General features: G+C 39.3%; 1 protein-coding gene across 5 annotated transcripts in view; it reads left to right on the top strand.

The window, feature by feature from the left end:
• The window catches only part of LOC149577529 (calcium/calmodulin-regulated receptor-like kinase 1), a 211,056-nt gene that overhangs the window by 43,948 nt on the left and 141,985 nt on the right, over positions 1 to 25,123 (top strand). For 3 of the 5 annotated variants that reach the window (XM_089824244.1, XM_089824223.1, XM_089824236.1), the window contains one exon: positions 12,685 to 12,838. In XM_089824244.1, coding sequence (XP_089680370.1) covers positions 12,685 to 12,838 — 154 coding nt within the window. Of the gene's footprint in view, positions 1 to 12,681; positions 12,839 to 25,123 lie in introns of all 5 variants that reach the window. The other 2 variants (XM_089824228.1, XM_089824216.1) reach the window with 1 other exon arrangement.

The following is a 25,123-nucleotide window of genomic DNA, read 5'->3' as shown; positions in this document are numbered from 1 at the left end:
ATTGACTTACCTTCCTATTTTTTTATATGTTTATCACGTGATTTCATTGCCAAAATAGGAGGTTATGTGTCTGCAGATTGGTCTCATGCACTAGGTATGATACTAAGGTGACAATTCCATCTGAACCTATTGCTAAAGATTGCCTTGAACGTAATATTGTTGCTGCTGAAAATGAGACAACAACTGTTTTATTTGATCAAGAGGAAATTAATGCTGTTCATGAATCTAAAAAACCCATAGACAATGTTCCTAATATATTATTAGATGAATGGGTTGCTAAAAATGTTGAAATTTCAGAACAAGAAGTTGAAGAACTAAGTTTGGTCAATTATGTTATTCATGAAATTACTAATTTTTTGCCAAATGTCATGAAAAGTGCAGATTTAAATTCAGGACAGCAGGGTAATGAGGTATGGAAATTATTTTTTGATGGTTCACGCAGCAAAACAGGTGCAGGAGGAGTTTATGTGCTGATTTCACCAGCAAATGAAAGGTATTATGCTTCTTTCAGATTTACTTTCAGCTGTACTAATAATGTTGCTGAGTATGAAGCGCTTGTGAATGGATTAAAATGGACCATAAAAAGAGGTATTAGCTGTTTGCAACTTTATGGTGATTCTGAATTGATTGTTAACCAAGTTAGAGACGTCCATGCTACTAAAAATGATCTGCTGAAAAGTTATAAACATGTTGTATGAGATTTAATTGAAGGTTTTGAAGCATTTAATTTGCAATCTGTACCTAGAAATCAGAATAAACATGCTGATAGACTTGTTGCAATTGGTGCACAATATGATATTCCTTCTGAAATCAACAAAAATAAAGGAAATAATCACGTAAAAGTAGTTGTTAGACCTGTTGTACCAAATAACGCTGAAAGTTGGCAAGTTTTTGAATTTGATCAGCATATTGTTAATTATTTAAGAGAAGCTAAGTTTTCTCAGCCTAACGAGCAAAAATTACAGGAACAATATGAGGATCAAATTATTCAGTTAAGGACATATAAGATGCCTAAAGATTTGGTGACTTTAGAATCTATTTTTAATACTGATGATCAGTTTAAAAAGGATAAATCCAGCTTGCAGATCAAGGAAGAACACTATGAAGAGATTGAAGTTGCAAAGGATAAGAAGCTCAAACTTGGAAAGGTATGTACCCCTGAAGAGAGTCAAACTTTTCTTAATTTGTGCAATGAAGTCCAAGATATTATTGCATGGAGTTATTCAGATTTGAAGGGGTTTGATCCTAATATTGCTCAATACACCATTGAATTGGAACCTGGTGCAAAACTAGTTAGACAAAAACAAAGACCAATAAATCCCAAGTTAAAACCTCTTATGATCAAAGAGCTGAATAAGTTAACTGAGGGCAATATCATATTTCCTATCAAGCATACCTCTTGGGTTTCAAATTTTGTCCTAGTTAGGAAGAAAAATGGAGAAATCAAATAATGTGTTGATTTTTCGTGATTTAAACAGAGCTTCATTGAAGGATAGACAACCTTTGCCTTCAATGGAACAAATCTTACAAGTTGTTTCAGGTTCAAAATGTTTCTCATTGCTGGATGGTTTCTCTGGTTACAATCAAATTTTGTTCAAAGAATAGAACATATTTAAAACAGTGTTTACTACCAAATGGGGCACTATGGCTTATCAAAAGATGTCATTTGGTTTGTCAAATGCAGGTGCAACCTTCCAGAAAGCAATGGATAAACTTTCTTGAATTTAATATACATGTTTGTGCTGGTTTATCTTGATGATATTACTGTTTTTTCAAAGAATGCTGCAGATCATTTTCAACACTTAAAGGTAATATTCAAGAGATGCAGAGAATATGGTATCGTTGAATCCAAAAAAGAGTGTTTTTTCTATTTATGAAGGAAAATTTTTGGGATTCATTGTTTCTAAAGAGGGTATTACTATTGAATCTGAAAGAGTAAGTGCAATTCTCGCCCTACCCCTTCTAGCACATAAAAAGGGACTTCAAAGTTTCCTAGGTAGAATCAATTTTGTGAGGAGATTTATTCCAAATATTGCTGAATTATTCGTCCCATTAACAGCTATGCTAAGAAAAGGTATGGTTTTCAGCTGGACAAAAGAAGGTAAACGTAGTTTTGAATTGATAAAAGAAGCATTAGCTGCTGCTCCTACATTGTTAAATCCAGATTTTTCAAAAGATATCATATTATATGCCTATGGAAACATTGATTCCATTGCTGCCATGTTAGTGCAGCAGAATGATGAAAGTTTTGAACAACCATTAGCGTTTTTCAGCCAAGGCCTTAAAGATTACAAACTGCACTATTCTTTTGTTGAAAAGCATGTTCTTGCTGTTATTAGAAGTTTGAAAAAATTTAGGCACATGCTTTCAAATAATAAAATCAAACTAATGGTTGCTCATTATTCTGTTAAGGATTTCTTGCTCAACAAAGATCTGAATACTAAAAGAGCAGGTTGGATCACAAAAGCCATGGAATATGACATTGAAATCAATGTAACCAAGCTGGTTAGAGGTAAGGGATTATGTGAACAACTTGTTGGAAATGGAAATAATGATTTAAATGATGATGATAATGCTGTTTTGACCCTATTAGATAAAGAACAGCTTGCTGTCCGCAATATTCAGAATGATTGGGTAGAAGATATGATAAAATTCTTGCAAACAGGATGTTGTCCGGAAGGTTTAGAAAGGTCAAAACGAAGGTATTATAGATCGTAGGCCATTCCTTACTGTTTAATGAATGGTATTTTATCCAAGAAACATCTACAAGGTGTATTTTATTCAAGAAAGATCTACCAGAACCACCTTGTCCTCCGGGTACCTCGGCAACCTCTTAGGAAATCCATCATAGGCTCCTATTCGCAAATAGGAGAAGCTCGAAAACTGGATGAATGAGCATCTGAATTGGCTTATGGCCGAAATTGCCTCTGGTGGGAACTTTCTTTCAGAGCATCCTTGCAACTCCCGGTATAGCCTCATTGCAAAAGCATCATTGATAGTTACGTACTCCTCATAGCCTCTTTGCAGTTGCAGATGCGGGTAGAATTCATAGACTTTGGTGCACCCATAATTTGGGATGCTAGGGAGATCAGGCCACAAGTGGTGAATAGCCAAAGCATAGATCAAATAAGAGGACATGTAGAATTGTTTGAATCCTTTGGTTGAACTCAACCACGAGGTGAGCTCATCATAGATGATCCGTGCCTAGTTGATTTGCATATCTTCAGCACAAATTGCTTGTACTAGGAAGAAGTGGTGTTTGATGAACTCCAAAATCTCCTCTCTTCCTTTTAGTCTAAGGAGGAGTGCAAGAATACCCACAATCTTCCGTTTTAGATTTGTGCCAAATAGTCTTCGACATTTTGCTCTTCTTTGAGCGGTCAGTCTAGAACCAGGTCCTCTACATGTCCTCCTGTCTGAGGGTCTTCTTCTCATTGAACATGGATGCTGAGGACCTAAAATCGGTATCACAATATTGCTCCTTTATGGGGATTCCAAATGCGGACTGCATTGGCGCCTTGTTAATTGATATGAGAACGGACTGGTCAGGAAACAAAATTTGCTTTGTTTCTGGGTTGTATCTCTTTATGCACTCCTTCACTAACTTAGGTGCATGAACCACCATTGGAAAACCAGCTGCTTTTATTAATCCCTCTCTTTAAGTTTTCGAGTGATTGGGTGAATGGGTTTTAAGCCTCCTATGAAGATCACTCAAATCGTAGAATTTGAAGGATGTATCTGTAAATTTTTTTTAACTCCCTCTCCAAGCCAACTAATTTATTGTAACCAGCATCTTTGATTGCCATTAGCTATTATTGCACAGGTTGCAGTTCTCGATAACTAGCTGTTTAAATATACTTGAAGAAACCAATTGCATGCAATTTCGATGAAATAGCTTTAGGAATTAGAACGTTGGCGCCACACAAATGAAATTAAGTTCGACCAATGATTATGATGGCAAGAGTTTCATTTAATTCCATGAGTAACAACTATTTAAACTTTTTCGTTCATTTGCACACAAAATACTAAGTTCCCAAAAGCACTCTTACTTTACTTAAAGTAATATGACTAAGAATCACTTAACAATACAAATACTTTAGCTTTACGGGAAGTGCCTTCTTCGGTTCAAAATATGGAATACAAATATACTTAATAATTTAAACATATGCAAGAGAGAGAGAGACACTTAGCTTTTCCGCAAACCCATTTTCCTTTTATTCGAAATTGCAACATGGGGATTAATCGTTTGGCTAGCTTGCACATTCCATTCTTTCACTTTCCGCTTAGGGCTTTTAACATTGCATCTCCTTCATAACGGGTTCGTATCTCCATCACTAACTTCTCCAGAAGTATCTTTTAGGCATCTTCGAAGGATATTCGTATCTTAGGATGACTTTCTATTCTCAAAGTACCTCAGAGAAGTAGCCCTTTTCATTGCCTTGGGGTGAAAAATTCCTTTGTCAACAACATTTTTTGGACTGAAGCACAACAAACAACATTCAACCTTTTATTTCAAATTGATGACCTAAAAGCTAGTTCTCGAGCATGCCTTATTGGTTATGAGCCTTTAAATGGTTCTTATTAGAATTGTGCTCACACTATCTGATCATTGGGCTTGAGATTTGGCTCAAGCTCACACAACTTTGGAAACAGAACTGAACAACTTCATTTCCATGAATATGTAGCAAAAAAACCGTAGTTCCGTGTTCCCTCGTAGTACTTGATCTTATCTGCCCAAATTTTAATGAGGCTCTCTTTGGCTTCTATCTATAAATTTGTAGGCCTTTGGGTATTGACAAAATTATATTGATAACCTATCAATCACTATCACGACTTCATGCTTCGGATTTGCACTTGATGTAGCCTGCTCAAGAGGAAAATCAGCTCGAAAGCTCGGAGTCCGTGGGACATGAAATGTTAGAGCAAGATAACATATAATAAGGGGCAGAAAAACTTACTTCTCATTGGGAAGACACCAGAGCAAATTCCGACCATGCCTAGATTACCTAAACCCCATGTGCACCGAGAAAACATGAAACTCGCTTGGAAAAATTAGGTAAAGGTAATGCAAAGGGAGACCTGAAAAACAAAGAGAGCAGAGTACTTCGAGAAAGATGAGAAGTGACCTAAAACATACTTAGACACATCTCTTATGAAACACTCTCACCTCACCCAATGACTTCAAGCTTTCAAAAGGTAAGACTAAAACTTGGCAACTTACTGGGGACTTAAGCATTGCAAAATGTCTGAGAAGGGGCCCAGAATCTCGGGTTTCGCACAACCGGAATGACAAACTACAATAGGCAACTAAACTAAGCATGCAAACAGAAAGGAAATCTAAACTAGGAAAGCAAGAAAATAAAGCAAGGAAAGACGCAAAGAAAACCTACCTAAACTAACACTAACTGCAAGGGTTACTTGCTTTCAATTGTGGACTTGATACAACTTTAGATCCTGGCCTTGTAGGAAAATGGCAGAACCTCTCCAGAAGGATATGCCAAGACGAAGGAATTGTTCTAGTTTGCTTGCATAATCTTGAAAGGGCCCATCTAGAGGGAGTCGAACTTGTGATGCATACCTTTGGGCTCATGCCTTCTATCCCACAATAGGACCAGATCGCCTTCCATGAACTTCCTTGGTTTGGCCTTCTTATCGAAGAATGTCTTTATGCGCTTCTGATGTTTTGTAATATGATCAACCATCCTTTTGCATTCTTCTTCCAACTTAGTTAGATACATAATGTGCTTCTCCAATCCATCTTGGAATTTTGGATCCTCGATTACTTGCTGTAGTCTACAAATGAATAGCTCTAGTGGAGGAGGAAGACTAGCTTCAATTGCGTATACCATCTCAAATGAGGAAATCCTGATTGCCTTCTTAGGTGTAACTTTGTCTGCCTAGAGCGCATCATACAATTTCTTATGCCAGTTCTTCTAGTTCTTAGAGAGCAATTTCTTCATGATATTGATCAAGTTCTTATTGCTTGATTCTGCTTGACCATTTCCCTGAGGGAAATAATCAGATGATTGGTTGAGATGTATGCTATTATCGTAGTAGAATTTAGTAGTCTCCGTAGAAGAAAAGTAAGAGGTGTTGTCCATGACAAGCTTCATTGGCACTCCAACCTTATCAAGCAAGATGTTCTCTTTGATTAATTCATAGACGACCTCATAAGTAGTTTTCTTAGTTGGCTTGGCCTCCACCCATTTAGTGAAAGTAGTCCATAGTAGTAATGACATACAAATGACCAGCAGATGAGGGCGGACTGATTGGTCCAATGAAATCAATTCCCCATTGCTAAAAGGGGCCTTCAATTACAACTGGATTTAGGGGGAGAGCAACTAATTGAGGCTTACTAGAGAACATCCTGTACTTGTCGCACTTGGCCACCCACTTGTAAGTGTTCTTGAACATGCTGGGCGAGTAATAACATTGTCTTAAAATCTTGTATGCTGTAATTGTTGATGAAAAATGATCACCACTAGCTTCATTGTAGAAACTATGAAGCAACCTCTCTTGTTGAGGTTTATCCACACATCTCAGAAAGGTCCCATCAATTGCCCTTTTGTACAATTGGTCGTCATATATGACATACTTAGGTGATTTGATTCTGAGGTCTCATTTCTGCTTGTATGTTAGTCCATTAGGGCTGTCTTTGTAAGCCAGAAAGTAAACAATGTTTGAGAACCAAGGATCCTGAAGACTAACCATTAGTGCCCTTGAAGATTCATCTTCTTGGCTTAAATCCTGATTTTCTACGATTATCTTGCACAAGCCATTCCCTCGCACCAATATGGTTGGCTTCAGGTCGATTTCATACTCTTCAACCTTTGTTATCCATGTACCTCTAGTGTTGCAACCTATCTCTTGTTGAGTCAATATGCTTTTGACAGTCAAATCAGGTACAAACACAATAGAATGAGAGTGCAGTACATGGAATCTAAATTTTTTGAGAGCTCTTACCATTTCATAGGCATGTTTTTCTATTGGAGAATGTCTCAGCTCATGCTTCTTAAGGGGGTACTCATGAAAGCAATTGGCACTTGGATACCTTCCTTATTCTCTTGCATGGTATTGCAAATAGCATATGAGCTGAGGCATAGCAGTATAGTATGAACTCCTTGTTGTAATTTGGATGTACCAGCACGGGTGCTTTGGCTATGCTGTCCTTAATTTGATCGAAAGCCACTCTTCCAGAGTCATTCCATTTGAAACTCTGACTTTCTTTCATCATATCAACAATACACTTGGTGGTTTCGGAAAAATTAGGGACGAAGCATCTTAGAAAGTTTACCTGTCCAAAGAATGATTTGACTCCAGATTTGCTTCCCAGCAAATTCAACTGCTGGATGGCTCTAACGCATTTTGGGTCAATCCTAATGCCTTCTTGGGAGACTATGTGACCCAATAGTTTACCTTTTGTAACGCAAAAAACTAATTTCTTGGGATTGAGTGAAATCCCATTCTCCCTGCATCTTTTCAACACCACCTTCGAGTCCCTCAAGTGATTTTCTCTTTTCTTGAAGAAGATTGTTAGATCATCCAAGTAGATAACAATGATCTTATCCTTTAGATCAGCAAAGGAGGAATTCATAGCCTGTTGCAAGGTGGTACCAACATTAATGAGCCTAAAGGGCATTTTGTTATATGCAAGCGTTCCCCAAGGAGTGGTGAACACAGTCTTGAATTGATCTTCTGGGTTTACCTCAATTTGGTTGAAACCCGAGAATCCATCTAGCATGGACATCATTTCAAAGTTGGCAACTGTTTGTAGTAGATGATCCATATTAGGCAAGGCGTAGTTGTCCTTTAGAGATGCCTGATTTAAATTCTTGAAATCCACCTAAATTCTGATCTCTCCACTCTTTTTTTGGACTAGGACAATGTTAGCTATCCATGTAGAATGATGTATGGGGTAGATGATTTTGGCCTCTAGCATCTTATGAACCTCCTTAAAGATGGCATCTGAGACAATAGGATTATAGTTACATTGCTTTTGCCTGAAGGGGGTAGCCTCTGGCTTGGGTGGAATTTTGTTCTTGAACTCACCAATCCTAAAGGTCTTCACATACTCATATCCCTAAGTGAACACATCCTGGTACTCTGTCAACAAACCTTTTGCTTTTTCCCTATCTTCTTTTGAGCAGCTACTACTGATATTAACTAGCTTGGGTTTATATTAGGTGCCAATATTCATCCCTTAATATTCACCGGAAGTTCCACCTTTTCTTCCCCTCTCCCTTATGATAAATGCATCATGCCTATCAAATAGTTTCTGAAGTGAAATAAGGTGTCGAGGGATCTTGTTACTTTTGAGTTGTTCAGCTCCAAGCTCCAACTCTTTCTTGGTGTCAAGGGAGAAATCCTTGTAGACATTTTCACTCCCTTCAAAGTATTGGCCATAGAAAGGTTCAGATTCTTCCAGGAAAGTTTGGATTTTCTTATCATCATTAAACACTTGCCATGTCTCAACGTTGTTAGGAACATTCGGCCTAAACAAGACTTTGGCCTTGTATTGATTGTCAGTGAAATCTGGATGTGGGAGTAGCAATGAGGATGATGTGGCTAACAAGTCCGCCCTTGGATTTTGTTCCCTTGGAACAACTTGAATTTAGAAAGCGTCCAGGTGCTCAATCTCGTCCCAAACTCTGTTTCTGTAGTTCCTGAGCCTTGCATTCTTTACATTGTACTAAGCTCGAATTTGTTTCACTATAAGTTCTGCGTCTCCTTGAGCTCTTAAGATCTTCAATCCTTCTACTTTGCAGTAGTGATACCCAACAACAAGGCTTCATACTCTGCTGTGCTGGTGTTTTTGAATTGCAGCTTATAGGCAAGCTGAGTTATATCTCCACTTGGGGACACAAGTACCACACCAACTCCGGACCCGACAGTAGTGCAGCTACAATCGACCTCCAGAGTCCAAATTCCTTGATCACTAGGAGGATTTGGTTGTTCCTCTGAATAATCAGAATCAGAGAACATCATGTAATTTCCAAACTCCATTTCTTGATATAGAATTTGTGCCTTAGGATCATCAGACTTCAAGACTGTAAAGTTGGCCTTCTCCTCAGGTTCCAACATGATCTTTTTGTTACCCATGGGAATTATGGCATGAGACCAATCCATCTTGATCTCCCCTCCCATATCTCTGCAGAAGCTTCTAGTCAAAAGCATCCCGTAGCTGGCCGAAATATCTTCTACCAGTATGGTTAGCTTCATTCTCTTTGCAGGGTGAGTAGCCAATGCTATTTGTGGATCTTTTACTTGACCTATTAGAGGGACCTGCTTTGCATCCATGCAATAGCAACGTCCAAAGGTTTTGGTAAGAGTCAAGCCAAGGACATGAGCAACTGAAGAAGGCATGACATTATCAGAAGCTATAGAATAAATAATGTATTTACTAAGCTTATGGCCATTTACATACAAGGACATATAGAATGGGTCCGGCTTCTAACCAGGGGAGGTAGCTAAAACAGATGCTTCTTCTTTGAAGAGCATAGGCAAAACAGGCTCTTCATCAGCTAGTGGGCCACTATCCAATTGGGGCTGGTCATTGTTAATGCTAGAGTTGACAATAGGCTGAGTTCTGGCATTAGCATCACTTTTACAATAATCTACTAGCTTTTGCAATTCAGCAGGATGAGTCTTGAGATAATCAAGGGGAGACACCTGGATATGAGGATCCTTATAGCATTGTATAATATCAAATGAGGAATGAGGCTTACCACTTGGTTTGAACTTCGATTGCTCTTTCCTCCAGAAAGAGGAAGTGGATGCTCCAGTTGCAGTTGGTGAAGGGCCAATGGCTGTGTTCTGGGAAGGAAAAGAGTTCACCGGGTTCTTCTCTCTCTGACTTCTTGTAGCCATAGTCATGAGAGCTCAAGGGTCCTAACCATACTGCCAATCATGAACTCTCATTTCAAAAACAAGATTGTTGGAGTTGTCTCATGAAATCTTTCTTACTGAAGGTCATCGAATAACATCTCATGGAACAAGTGCATCTAACATGCTACTCCACCAAAAGCATCACTAATCCAAGCAGTGGTAAAAACATCATCAAAACAGTAAGATAGAATCATCATGATAAAGGAATGCATCAAGTGACATACTAAGCATCATCTAAATATGATAACAAATGCATCCAAAGTAAAGCATAAATCACAAGGAAACATAATCCAAATACACCAAAGTACCAAGTGAATGTCCAACACTGGCCTCAAACTGAAAGCAGATCGTCTTTATACACCGGTCCCCGACAATGGTATAGGTAGCTACACTTGCCAACCACATTGTACCCACAGGTCCACTTGCGTCATGCTTATGGAGCTAATGACCCGACGACAATCACATAAGATAAATACCAATGGCTAACACACATGCCAAGCAAAATATGCTACCGACATTTATATGGTTATGAAGACAATGCAATACATCTGATTGTTGGTCAGACACTCTATGGAATAACTATGTAGGGACTCTAGTGGAGTGTACGTCGCATGGCATCAGAAAGCCCAAGCTATGCTTGTGCGGTAATATCAACTCCAATCAAGAGACCACACACCATGCCCTTGGCTTAACTGTTTAGGCACACACCCTTGGCTTAACTGTTCAGGTGTTCTCTTATCTTATCGTTAAGTTTTACTTCTCATTTATTAGTTTTGGTTATCAATTGTTAAAACCTCTTCACGTTACTTTGTCGGAATACTTGATCCTGGGGTACATGAGAGAAGCCACTCCGCATGTCTACCCTACATACCCATGCTCATCATGATGAGTGCCCAAAGGCAATGTAAGTTCCCAATCCAACCCCAAATGAACAATCTCTCAACTGACCTATATCCAAGTTCGGGTGTCACATGATCCTGTCATATGCATGCTCACGTGCTCACCTAGGACTTGCACTTGATCTCACCTGTTGTGAACTACTCTGCATCCAAGGAGTTGGATGTGTCTTTTTAGCCAAATGTTGGTAGAAGTACTTTATTGTGCCCCTTGGAAATTTTTGACCCTGGGGCTTCTCTTTCAAAGTTACCTGGTTTAACCATTTGAGTTCATCATTCAGAGTCTACTTCTTGTACTACTTATTAGTTTCAGGTATTTGTTCTTTATTCTCCTTGCCCCTTCTAAGTACTTTGTATTGGTTAGGATTTATAATCCAGTGGGGTCTGCCTTCTTAAACAATCACACAAAATGCAGGTGGTCGCCTACAATGGATCACTGTTAAATTTCAATCCAATTGAACTAAATATCTGACGTGCTCTCATTCAAGGTATTCACTAGTACAACTCAAGATATCTCTGCTTCCAAATTTACCTAGGACTTGCACCTGGCCTCTGCATCCAAGGAGTTGGATGTGGCATTTTAGCCAAATGTTAGTAGAAGTACTTTATTATGTCCCTTGGGAAGTTGACCCTGGAGCTGTCTTTCATAGTCACATGGCTTAGTCATTTGAGTTCATCGTTCAAGTCTGCTTCTTGTCTTATTGAATTTTTTTTATTAGTTTCAGGAATTTGTTCTTTATTTTCCTTGTCCCTTCCAAGTACTTAATCTTGGTCAGGATTCATAATCCAGATGGATCCGCCTTCTCAAACAATCACAGAAAATGCAGAGGATCGCCTACGATGGATCATTGTTAAAATTTCAACCCAACTGAACTAAATCTCTGATGTGCTCTCCTTTAAGGAATTCACAAGTACTATGCATATTTTCTATCACCATTACAAAAGACCGATCTTTTATTATAAAGACAGAGCAGTCGCTTTCAATATGTGCAAGCCTATATGCAAACGAGTATGCTAAGGTTACTTGTTGCTTTAACATATGCGTTGATATGGCTCAGGCATATTTTATTTTGGAAAAATGTTTAGAAATAAACAGTTGCTTCTTTCTACCTTTTGAATACTTCAAAGAGTGAGTGTTCTTTCAGAAACTCATTTCCTATGAGAGCTAATCATTTCTTCCATGACGCTTCATTAAAATTGAATGTTCTGTATGCCACTCATAGCATCAGGAAAAGTTCAGAAGAGTGAAGCAGTAGCATTGAAACGTGCAAAACGAATCATCCCTCACTAACCCATCAAGGTACTACTCCATATCAAATACCTTTAACCACGAATCTTCCCTAAATCTAGTTCTCTTAGCTTGCTAGCTGGTCTGTAAAGTTAGTTTGTTTGTGAGTAAGACTGCAGGTAAAATGTGTGATTTTGATTACTTTTGGGATGGCTGATCTATTGGGTCATCCTAGTTAACAACTGCAAGTCACTGCAATGGCGATTTATGCTATATGAATGTTTGTATCACTAGTTTTAACCTCACTGCTTCACCCCTTTAGTTTCAGCTGGTGCATAGAGTGTCAAATGGACCATTAAGTTTGTCATAGAGCAGTTACAGAAAATACACCTTATCATGGAGAAGGGGTTGCTTAATTCTACATTCCACATGCTGTTTATCTTGAAAAGGATATTTAGAAATATATTACAATTTTATAAATTCTTAAAACTTATAGGTTGATTAGTTGCTAGATTTTTGGTTAAGATGCATATGAAGATAAAGAAAGAAGTTAATTGTAATATGTACTGTTGTCACTGCCATTCTCATGGGAAAATTTATGCATTGTTTCCAATTTAATGTTTCTGACAATTGTGTTCCAATAGAAATTTCAGTTGATGATTTGAAATGTAGCAGGGAATTGGAAAGAGCTACTACAGGTTTCACAAATTTACTGGGTGCTGGGGCCTTTGGTTCCGTTTTCAAGGCTACCTTCCCATCTGAGGAAAGTTTTGCTGTCAAGTTGCTCAATCCATTGTCCGACCACTGTGAGAAGAAATTTCTAACAGAGGTAATGGGCTTCTAAAAATGCTTCTTTTGGAATGAAAGAATAAGAAGCATGATGTCGAATTCATTTTCCATATGGCTACAACTTATCCTTCTGATAAAGATTTAAATGCTTCTGAAGTGAGTTGACTAATTTGATTTATGTGCACAAAAAATGTGATTCAGATTTTTAAGTATACTTGCAAAATATATATGGAGTCTCAGTAATTTAGTTTGAACTTGACATCTAAAACAAGCAAATTCTGAAATCCATCTTTTTTTGAATTAAAGATTCTTCCATATAACATTGATATAGCCCATTGAATAAAAGGAAGTTGCTTATTTTTGTGTTCATGAATATTCTATAGATAAGTCAAATCATATGGATCGCGGCGGACATGTATTCCAACAGAACTAAAGTTGGTCACCCTTAATTTTTTGTTTTCTTACTAGCCAATATGCTTTTATCGTCGACTTAACTTTGCACAGTTGCCTGCTAAACCGCTTTCATGCATTTAAACATCATTCTGTCTGCTTAAAACGAGTTTTAACTTGCCAAAAAACTATCTGTTAAGCTGCTGAAAGTATCTTGGAATGTATCTCCCTGAAAATAGGATGATATCTTGGAGAGCTCTCCATTCACTGAGATTGTATTCAAATTGCCATCTGCCTGGGCCACCCTGGCTATAACTTTATTGGCCTCATTATTGGTCCACAGGGGAATGAACAAAACAGATTGGAGAAATAAATGCACACCACAAAGATTGTTATTAGAGGAAAGGGATCCGTGAAAGAGGGCTGAACTCAGCAAAAACAAGATATAAAGCCAAACCCATATGAAAAATGAAGCCTTGCATGTTCTGGTGGAGGCATCTGATCAGGAATTTTAGGATTAGGCTATTGAGATGCATGAGAATTTACTTGTTCCTGTGGATGAAGGCAGAAATGAGCATAAACGCGCACAAATAAGGGAGTTTGCTGTGTTAAATGGTACAATAAGAGATGCTGAATTCTGTAGGCTGTGTGGTGAGCCAGGCCATAGATAATATGCATGTACAAACTTTAATTCAACATTTAAGAGTGATGTTTTTATGTTGGATATACGGTGATGATGGGCATCCAACCATTGACTGCCTGATGAAAGGATCATTACAAGGGGGCCAAGATAGATGATGAATCCCAACTTTTTGGCCGAACTTGGAGGAGGAAGACTTCAAGGAGACTAGGAAGCAAAGCAAAGATATCAAATTAAAATTAAGCAAGAACAAGAGAATCTGCTTGTGCTGGTTTGGAATCAATGATGGAGATAATGATTAGTAGAAAATACAGATGGGAATGGAAGATCGACAGTGGCTATAATATAGCCATTTGGTTTATCGTGACTGATTCAATTGGAGGTTGAACTTGCACTGTATATGTTGATTTTCTAGTTTCTATAATTGTCATCACCTTGAATTAAAGTTTGGTTGTAGACCCTAAGTGACATTGGTTGATGCCTTCTGACAAATCCAACCTCACTAAAAGGTGTGACATATAGATTATAAGTCGTTGGTCAGATGGGGATGATTGTTCATTTTAGAGTAGAGGAGAACACAGGGTGATCATGTTCTTAACAAGAACGAAGGATTGATAATTCCTGGACCTCTGATGCGTAAATGTTTTTCTTATTGAAGCTGAAGAACTGGTCTCCTAATTTCTATACCATGTATGTATGGCTAATTGTCACTCTATGAATGTTACAATTCGACTGCACTGATTCACCAGGTGATCGAGTCTTTTCTGGTCCATGACTGTTTTTCTCCTTTGCATTACAGCATTTTGGTGTACTGATTCATTCAACTATTGTAAAAGGATTCACTCTTTTGTGGACAAAATCATAATATCAATGAAAAATCTTTTTGAAAATATAATTAGTTTTTAGTAGTATTGTTGGTATTGGTGCATGGCAGAAGATCAATTTATTGCACCATTTAACACATACATTTATTTGCCTTCTGACATAACATGCAATCATTGAAATATGACATGGCAGTAACCGCCATAAAATAGCTAGAAGAAATTAGTGATCCTTTTGTTTTCCACATTGCTTATGTTGACAAAGGATGCTGTTTACCGTACTAGGTAAAGAAATCAACGCACAGACAATAGATATGAATAGCAGAACTTCTTATTATTATTCGCATATGCCAAACAGTACATTATGCTCGCTGATATCTGATGATTACAATACTTCCCGAAGGGGGTATAAATACTCACCGAAGGGCCTTTCAGAAGGTTCCCGAAGGAACCTGTCGGGCACAAGTCGGCTACATAACAAATAATATATACTATCCTACCCGTCGGCTCATTTACAATTATTTACCGACTACATCATCCCCCCCAAAAAGAAAAGTCGTCTCCTGACGACTATAGAACAAAACTCAAACAACTAGCTACAACAAGATAGATCTGCCACATCACTTGGGTAAAGAAATCAACGCATAGACCATAGATATGAATAGTAGAACTTCTTATTATTATTCACATATGCCAAAGACATTACATTATGCTTGATAAAAACTAATATGACAAGATGATTACAATGCTTTCCGAATGGGGTATAAATACTTCACCGAAGGGCCTTTCGGAAGGTTCCCGAAGGAATCCGTCGGGCATAAGTCGGCTACATAACAAATAATATATACTATCTTACCCATCGGCTCATTTACAATTATTTACCGACTACATCATCCCCCCCAAAAAGAAAAGTCATCTCCTGACGACTACAGAACAAAACTCAAACAACTAGCTACAACAAGATAGATCTGCCACATCACTCACATTCGTCTTGTGCGTGCGCCAAACTGGTTTCCAAAACACACTGTCTCCGGACGACAAGTATAAAATATCTGAGACAAATTAACAACAAAATACCTTAACTGACTAACTACAACAAGATAGATCTGTTTCTGTCACATCACTTTCACATTCATCTCGTGCCTGCACCAAACTGGTCTCCAAACCACGTTTGCATTTGTAGCCTCTGCTAACATAATACTATCTCCTTAGCTGACCTTGATAGCCACCCGTGTTGCTTTCTTTGCTTCCAACTGTGGGTCCACTGAGCCAAGTGTCGCTGCACTGCCTTCAACTGGATGATCAACTCCTCCCGACCTCTCCATGCATCCACCGAGACAGCTTCATGTCCAACACCTACTCCAAGTGCCTCTAGTGCACAGAGGCTTCATGCCTGCAGTAGCTCCAAGTCTCATCAACGGGTCAGACTTCCCACGACTGATATCAGCAACGACTGGGGGTCTAGGGGCAGCGCCGCTGCGGGGTCCTGGGGCAGCGCCCTTGGCGCGCTCCCTGTCGCGATACAGGGCGGGGTCGAGGGGCAGCGCCCCTTACCGCCAAGACCAAATCAACACTCCGAAACCCACACAAAATTGCACGGAACACACTATTTTTGTGATTTCTTCTGACGCCACACTCTTTCTGGCAACCGCTGGTTCTTCCTCTACCCTGTGGCATCATCCGTTACTCATTTTGAGCATTCCTGATTTGTTGACCTTTTTTTTTTTTATAAAGAAAACCTCCCTTCCTCTTCTGAACATGTCTATACAGCAAGCAATCTGTTCTGCAAAGTTCGCATGGACAAACTAGAAGCTCAATTTGCAATTCTGTACGACAATAATCTTCAAGGTTCGTACGCCAAAAACCTCAAGCTTAGAAACTTGAAGACTGTGCTCTGAAAGGAAAAGAAAATCTGCATGATAGAGGTTCTCTAGATCAATGTCTTCACAAATCCGTAGGGTGGTTTAGGCTAGAAAAGCTAGATGTTGAACCTTGCTAAAATTGATTAGTTGAAAATCCATACAGTACACAAGCTTTTAACAATCCGTACGGTAACTTGGTCTCAGAATTTGTACAATGATTGGCTCCAAATCCGTACGTAGCCCTGAAAGGAAATTCCAAATCTGTATGGTGCCTATCTAACTGCATCTGAGAAATCCGTACGGTTACACTTCATCTGAGAAGTCCATACGGTGATTGCATTAAAATATCCGTGCATAGCCCTACCGCTAAATACCGTACAGTAGCCTTTTAAAACCCATACACTGCATCTTCATTAAAAAATCCGTACGGTGAGAAATTATAAGCCGTACAATGACTTTGAAAAAAAGGTGTACTGTGGAGAGCTGGTCAAAAGCTGTAGTGGCTTCTCACACTTAAATTTTTTTTTTTTTTTTTTTCAATTTTACATATATACAGTATTTACAGTCGTGCTTTCCTCAGTTGTTCATCCATGGAGGTGCGTTACTTCTTTCATGGTAGACATTTAACTTCGACCTATTCACTGCGTCAACCACTTCCTTTCCCTCTAGCATCCATAGTTTTATTGCTCTGTTATCGCCCACTTCTCGAATCTGGTACGACTCGACCCATTTAATTTTGAACTTGCCTGGTTTGATCTCATTCCAGTCGTCGTACTTCAACACCCACTGTCCGAGTTGAAACTTGCTACGCCTGTTCTGTATCATCTCCATATTGCCCAGTTTGTCCTGAAGCTCACTACCATGGACTCCGTCAGCTGCCCCTTCTGTCCGTCAATAACACATCCACTCTGTATTGCTACAACTTTTATTGAACCCTTCCTCTTTGTTGCTTGTGCAGACCGTATCGTGTGTCTTCCTTGCTGTCGGTACCTTTCTACTATATCTGTGGTTCGACGTAATACTTTCTTCCTACGCGGTCGTACAATGGAATCTTTCCTTCTTTTGGGTTTGTACTGTATGTTCTTTCCTTTAGCTTCAGTCATACCCGCCTTTCCTTCTTCGGCTTGTCTGTGTTGCTTCAGACATTCATTTTCTTCTTCAGCTTCTCTTTGTTCCTTCAGGCATTCATTTCCTTCTTCGGCTTCTTTGTGTTCCTTCGGACATTCATTTCCTTCTTCTTTCTTACCTTCATCGATCCTTAGCATATTACAGCTCGGAAAGAGCTCGTAATCCTCCATTTGCCAGTAGAAAAGGCCATTCAATGAGTCTAGATCGTCCTCACTCGACCCTCCTTCCAGTCTCAATACTCCCTCCTGATCTGGTTCCATACGCTGTCTGCCTTCATCTTCTTCTTCAGAATCTGATGTCAGGGCTTCTTCGCCGACCATCTGAGTGTGTAGGTCGATGACATACTTTCGGCCTTTGCTTTCAAGTGATAAAGTATTTTTCTTCCAATCGTGTTTTGCCTTGGCTTGTATCAGCCACCCCTGACCCAAAATAGCATCGTATCCTTTTCGCCTCAGGGGAATCACGACGAAGTCCAACAGGATTGGTTGTGTTCCAATCGTTACTAGTTGCGCTGTGAGTATCCCCAATGTCTTGATTCCATGTTGATTGGTTGTTAACAACTGGAAGGTAGGTGGCCACAATGTCGGCTGTCCCAACTTTTTCCAAGTATCCTCTGGCAGCACATTGACACCAGACCCTCCGTCCACGATCGTGTCTGTTAACACAATTCCGAGAATGCCCATTTTGACAACCGTCGGATAGCGTCTGGATGAAAGAGCTAATAGCATCGGGTCTTCTGCACTTGCGCCCCCCTGTTTCTCCTTTTCTTGCTCTACTGGTTGCTTAGCAATCGGGACTATATTTGTGAGTGCTGTACGGAGTTGAGGCATAGTGAGCAACAGATCATTTATCCTGACAGGTACCTCAGCTTGCAATATTTGTCGTACAATGTTTTGTTTTGCGCAGTTCCATACGGAGGTACCAGGCGTGTCCTTCAGGTGTGCTGTTTCTACCTGTGTTGCTCTCTGGATTTTTGCGTGGGCTTCCTCCAGTCTCTTCTTTTCCTCCGTCGGATCAGGTGGAGCTTCGCCTGCTTCCGAGTGATTGCCAAGACTTCTTCCTCGTCCATCCTGACAGTAATCAAGTTTACTTCGGATTTCGGGCACTTAGCATCATCATGATCGCCAAGTCCACACCATTGGCATAGCAACCTCGGTGTGTTCGCCATTGTGCACTCTCGGGCGAAGTGACCCCACAAATTGCATGTGCGGCATTGGACTATCGGCCGGCCATTCGCATCATACTGGATTCGACTCCTCCCGCCATTATTGTTGTTGCCGCTATTGTTGCTGCTGCCGCTGCTGTTGTTTTGACCGCGCAGATTATTTTTGTATCCTCCCGACGTGGCACCCTCCGTACTGTTCCCATTCCCTCTGGACGTAGACGCTTCTTGTGTCAGGAACATTTGCTGCGGTGTTCTTATTTTTAGATTGAAAGGGCATTCCTTTACCGAGTGTCCTATAATCTGGCAGATCTCACAAAATTGCTCTTTCAGGTAGGATCCCTTCGTATGGCCTTCCTTCTTGCACTCCGTGCACCATAGCTCATTGCCCTTAGCCTCCTTGTTCATGTTCTTGAGCTGCATCCGAATCATGTCTTTCTGGAGGGCACAAACCTTCTTGCTGCCGCCCTCATCATTGCTGCCATCTTCTCCTGAAGATGCGTTGTCATCTGAATCGAACGAGCTACTCTTCTTCTTCTTCTTTGTCTTCTGCTCACTTTTGAGGTTCAATGCTTTGTTATAGGCTTCCGTGTATGATGATGGTGGCACAATTTTCATTTTTTTCCGCAGGTTTGGGCGTAGGCCTTCCACGAACCACCTTTTCTGAAGTCCGTCCGCCGGCTTATTTTCCATTTTGTTTATCAAATCTTTTAATTTCCTGGCATAGACACAGACAGTTTCGTTCTTTCTTTGCTTAGTATTGAAGATCTTTGTTACAATTTCATTATTGTCACGCAACAGTTTAAATTCGACCAGAAACTCCTTTTTAATGTTATTCCAACTATCCAGCTTCTGCGGATCTGTACTAGTAAACCAGTCAATTGCCACGCCTCGTAGGGTGGCCAGAAATTGTCTCATCTAGTTGTCTTCATCAGTTATCCCATTTGCCCTCCAGATCGTTTCACATGTTTTACAATGCCGAATGGGATCGGCCGTACCATCGCCATCAAACTTCGGTAGTTTCTCTTTTGGTCCTGCCATCACTAGATGTTGTGGGTTTTGTTGTGTACCTGCGTTGTTTTGCACTCCCACGCTATTCTGAATTCCCCTGCTATTTTGTATCACACCTGCGCTGGTCTGCACACCCACGCTGTTTTCGACACCCGCGTTGTTGCTGACACCCGTGCTATTTTCGATACCCGCTCTGTTCCCAACACCCGCGCTGTTTTCAACACCCACACTGTTTTGTGAAGGGTTTTCTGAAGCTGTCTGTTCCAAAAGTATATCTTGGACGAAGAGTTCACTCCATGCTCGTGCTCCTTCGACACTTCGAGCCGTGCGAGTCGATCCCCTTCCGTCTGGATTCTCTTCCCTTGCCGTACATAGGTTCAGAAACTCCTCCCTTACTTCTTCCACCAAATCGACCCACTGTCGGGTCTCTTTCAACAATTTTTCAGTGCTTCTGTGGCCGTCGATAACTTGCTGAAATCTCCGTCTGCGTTCAGCTTGTTGTGCCAAAATTAAAGTTTCCTGCGCTACGCGTAATTCATCATTTTCCTTCAACTTATTCTTATTCTTGTTCAACTGATTCGATATTTAATCTTCATTTGCCTGTCATCGTACCAGGTCCATCGGGCAACGATGCCAAATGTTTACCATACTGGGTAAAGAAATCAACACATAGACCATAGATATGAATAGCAGAACTTCTTATTATTATTCACATATGCCAAAGACATTACATTATGCTTGATAAGAACTGATATGAGAAGATGATTACAATGCTTTCCGAAGGGGGTATAAATACTTCACCGAAGGGCCTTTCGGAAGGTTCCCGAAGGAACCCGTTGGGCATAAGTTGACTACATAACAAGTATATCGTCGGCTCATTTACAATTATTTATCGACTACAGATGCCTTTTCTTAATTCACGAAGTTGATTTGTGTATTTACATTAGAAAAAAATATGTTTTAAACTTTAAAATTTGTTCTTGATGGTTTCTTAGGCTGCATCTTAAGACTTACTTTCCTTGGTGTCTCATTAGTGAAAAATATTTAGACATAGAAGACTAACTGTCAGAAATATTTAGACATAGAAGACTAACTTTTGGCAGTCATCATGCCAAAACCTCATAACACTAGGGAATGGTTTAAAAATTGAAAATCACATGGAATTTTAAATATTAGTGTCCTCTTCTATCATTATTGTGTTGATTGCCTACATGTAAAATTTTCAAGTGACTACTTAAGGTCTTTGATGCCCTGCGCTCAGTTAAACCAACTGTGCTTGAATTGTAAGATATCTCATAATGTATTGGAACCTTTCTTCAAGCCTAGGTGGGCCTATTCTATGGAGTGTACATACTGCAGTCCTCTCAGAATTAAACTAATGAAATCTGTTGTGGGGCTCCCTCCATTTAGAATGCCTTGTTCAACCAGCTATATCAAACGGCAATATTAACAAGAGGACCTGCATGACAGGTTTTTGAATCCTTAATGTCCCTATTGGATGCACCCAAATTTTTGCTAAATCTGAGTCTCACTGCCTGTGTAGAATTGTAATTGAATTAGGCTACCTGTTTGTAGGGTCCAGCATTCCATGAATTAATTATTGAACCTTGAAACTCTTTGATCTTTAAAAAATGCATTGAGTTTTGGGTAGGTGATAATAAATAAGCATACTTTCTGGATTCGTACCCTGGAGGCTTGATCCAGATTCGGATTCGTGTTTTTACCCTGTGGATATGGCTGGATTTGCTATCTACAAATCTGGCTGGATCCACAGGGTAAAAACATGGATCTGCTTGGATCGTCACGAATCGGGTGATGATTTGCACGAATCCGTGAGGATCCATGGGCCAAAAGTGTTTTAGAATTATAGATTCATACTATGAAATGATTCATAGTTTTATTTCTCTTATTTTTTTGTATATATAATGCATATATACACACACAAATCCTTACAAATCATAATGGGATTTTTTTTTCATGAGTCCACGGATCCGATTTGTGGTTTCGAATCAGACTTGGATTCCAAAGTGGCAACTAAGTAAATAAGGGAGTATTTAATAACTACACTACAATAAAAAAGCCTAGGCAAATGGCATTTTGGAAAACAAGAGAATAACTGGTGTTCCAAGCGGGTGAATCTTGATAAAAAAACTGATGAAAATTGGATGCTCATAATCCAAAGAAATCCAAATCTATCAAACAATGAAGAAGCTGAATGCTTATAATACAAAGCAAATTAAATCTATCGAAACAATGAAGAAATTCAACAAAGAAATGTACCAAATTATACATTACAATCATACATTTGTATAGACTTATGTATCTACCTAAAATTGATTAGTTAATGTTGAATTCATTTACATCTTCCCTCTATTTAACAATGGGCTTATCGCTTTCACCTCTGGTGACAACAAGTGCTAGTATATTTGATGCAGGAGCATCCTGGGTATAAGGGCAATCTTGCATCACCCAAAAATATTTCTATTTCCAGTTTTCCAGATTTTGTGCTTTCAATAAGGGCTATTCCTTTATAGAGTTGCTATTTGTGGGAGCTTGCTAATTTTAGTAAGTTGGTATTATGTGCTCTGATTGTTTTAATCTCATATATGGAGGTTCATCTTTGACATATTACTGGATGAGTTTTATTGTCATATCATATGTATTGGTGTAGTTATTGCAGATTTTTTGTACGAATTTTGGCTATCCAAACTTTAAGTCCAGCGATGAAGGCCTAAATGGCTTTGAAATGAGGCGAAAACTTAGTTGATACACGATTGTGCAACAAACCGTTGTAGATTGCTAGCCGAGGATTCTAGGATGGGGTTATAATAGCCCATTGAGTCAATGGTTTGCTAGTTATGGTCTCTAGAAGTGGACCCTTTCGAAAATGTAATTTGTAATTTGACTTGAGTCAAACTTATGTATGAAGTGTAGTGAAATGATATAATATGAGGTTGGTTAGCTTCAAGGGTTGGGGATTAGTGTCTAGAACCTTCTTGGGCAGTAAAAGTGCCTATATAAGGAAGGCCTGTAGGTTGTCTAGGGCAGTTTTGGGTGATAGTCGCAGCTCTATATTGAAGACTGTTGTATGGAAGGAGCCCATGTGGGTTTGCATATTGTAAATTTGTAATTGTGCGTTTGCGGCGATAATAAAAAGCACATATTTTGTTCTCGCAATTTGTGTTGTTCTTTGTTTATGTTGTTTGTTGTGGTATTAAGGGGAGCACTCTTAATCAAGTGGTATTAGAGCAGGAGTTCTTGAGTTTGTAAATAGATTGCCGACTGAGAGGCAGTTTGTACTAAGACCGTGGTTTGGGCTAAATGTGTGGATAGATTGCCGATTGTGAGGCAGTTTGCACTAGGGTTTCATTAGAGTGCAAATGCCTCCACGAAGAGAGTGCAATGGAAGAGTCGTAGGTGTTACGCCTGAGGGTTTTAGAGCCCTCTAGAGACAGATGCAAGCATTGGAAGAAAAATTGCACAAAGGAATAAATGTTGTTGTAAAAGATGAAAGTGAGGATGAAAAAGAAGCAAATGTTGAAAAAGAGGCAATTTTGAACCTAGAAGAAGAGAGGCTTTTTAGGGCCATTTCCAAGATTGGTAAAATACTTGAGTTTGAGGTTCCCACATTTTTGGGAAATCTTACTCCGGAGGAATTGATCGATTGGATCAATGAATTGGAGGAATACTTCGAATATGAAGATATTGAAGATCTGGATAGGGTCAAATTTGCAAAGGCCAAACTAAAGGGTCATGCGAAGATTTGGTGGCAAGAAATCTGGTTGGAGTGAAATAGAAGAGGGAAAAAATCACAAGATGGGATTGGATGATAGCTAAGTTGAAGCGATAATTCATTCTCGTGGATTATGGGCTTGATCCACTGAGGAAGATGCAAGGGTTAAAGCAAGCGAGAAGATCTATCCAGGAGTATACCTGACAAGAAGAAAGTTGCCTGTTACCTTAATGGATTAAGGCCAAGTATTCAAGAGGAATTGAGTCTGGTCCGAATGAAAATATTGTAAGAGGTCGGGGTCGAAGATCTGGTGGACTTTCTTACGGTGGCCAAAATGATGATCAGAAGAACAAGAACGAGGCCAGCCATAGCAATCAGAATCAAAGGGGAAACAATTCCAATCATTTCCATGATCAGAACAATAGAGATCAGAGAGGAAGAGGAAGAGGACAAGGAGAAGGATCTGGAAGAGGAGGTTTCCGTGGAAAATGTTTTCACTACGGAGAAGGGCATAGAGCATTTGAGTGTTCCCAATGCCAAGTATGGACCAATAGAAGAACTGAACTCTAGGCCAGAGTTACACAGGTTGATGAAGATGCCAAATCATCACATTTTGAAGATGCTGAAAGAGAAGTTGTAGATGTTAAGAATATTAACCAAGATAAACCTATAGGTCTGACAGTACAGACCATACTTCCTCTTAATAGTAATATATCTCTAATGTTGGCATTTAATGATACATATATATATTTCCTATAGGTGCCAAGTTAGCAAGGGTTATGTCCCTTGAGGGACATACCCTTTAGAAAGGATATATAAGTAGGTTGTAAATGCAAATTATAGTATACAGTTACAGCAGTCTGCTCCTATAAGCATTTTATATCCTGCAATTTATATCTGAGATTCTCTATCACAATAAAAGGTTAAATATTCAGTATTGTATCCGTATTATAATAAGCATTAATTTCATCAATATTCATACTACTTAGAAGATCATTCTCAACATATAAGATTGGATTAAAAGTCTAATTAAGAGATAAGGATTTAGCATAAACTTTACATGGTATCAAAGCTCTGGTAATCAAACCTAGGCTCTGCTAAATTTCAGTAATCAGACTTTGTACACATCAAGAAACAATCTTCTATCTTCCATGGCTTACACAATCAGACTCGAGGACAGGTTTGATGGGAAAGAGCACTTTGAAGCCTGGAAGTCCAGAATCATGATGATTCTTGAAGAGAACAATGTAAAACAATTCATTGATGGAGCATCCAAACAACCCCCAGTTGAACCTCACAAATCTATCTGGAGCAGAGGAAATATAAAAGCTATTCAAATCATCTTCGATGGAGTTAAAAATGATATTGTACCTATGCTTACAAAACATCAAACTGCCTATGATATGATGAATGCATTACAAAATGCTTGTGAAGTAAACAATGCAACTAGGGTTATTGCACTAAAAAGGCAATTGAATCACATTCAGACAAAGAAAAGAGAACCAAGTTAGAACCCTCTGGGAGGAAAGGTATTTTTGTAGGGTATAGTGAAACTTCTTAAGCATATAGGATTTTCAT

Source organism: Cupressus sempervirens, chromosome 1 (genome assembly GCF_028749045.1).
Source record: "Cupressus sempervirens isolate cs-2001-9-10 chromosome 1, ASM2874904v1, whole genome shotgun sequence".
NCBI lineage: Eukaryota > Viridiplantae > Streptophyta > Pinopsida > Cupressales > Cupressaceae > Cupressus > Cupressus sempervirens.
This window is presented reverse-complemented; position numbering and strand designations above follow the sequence as displayed.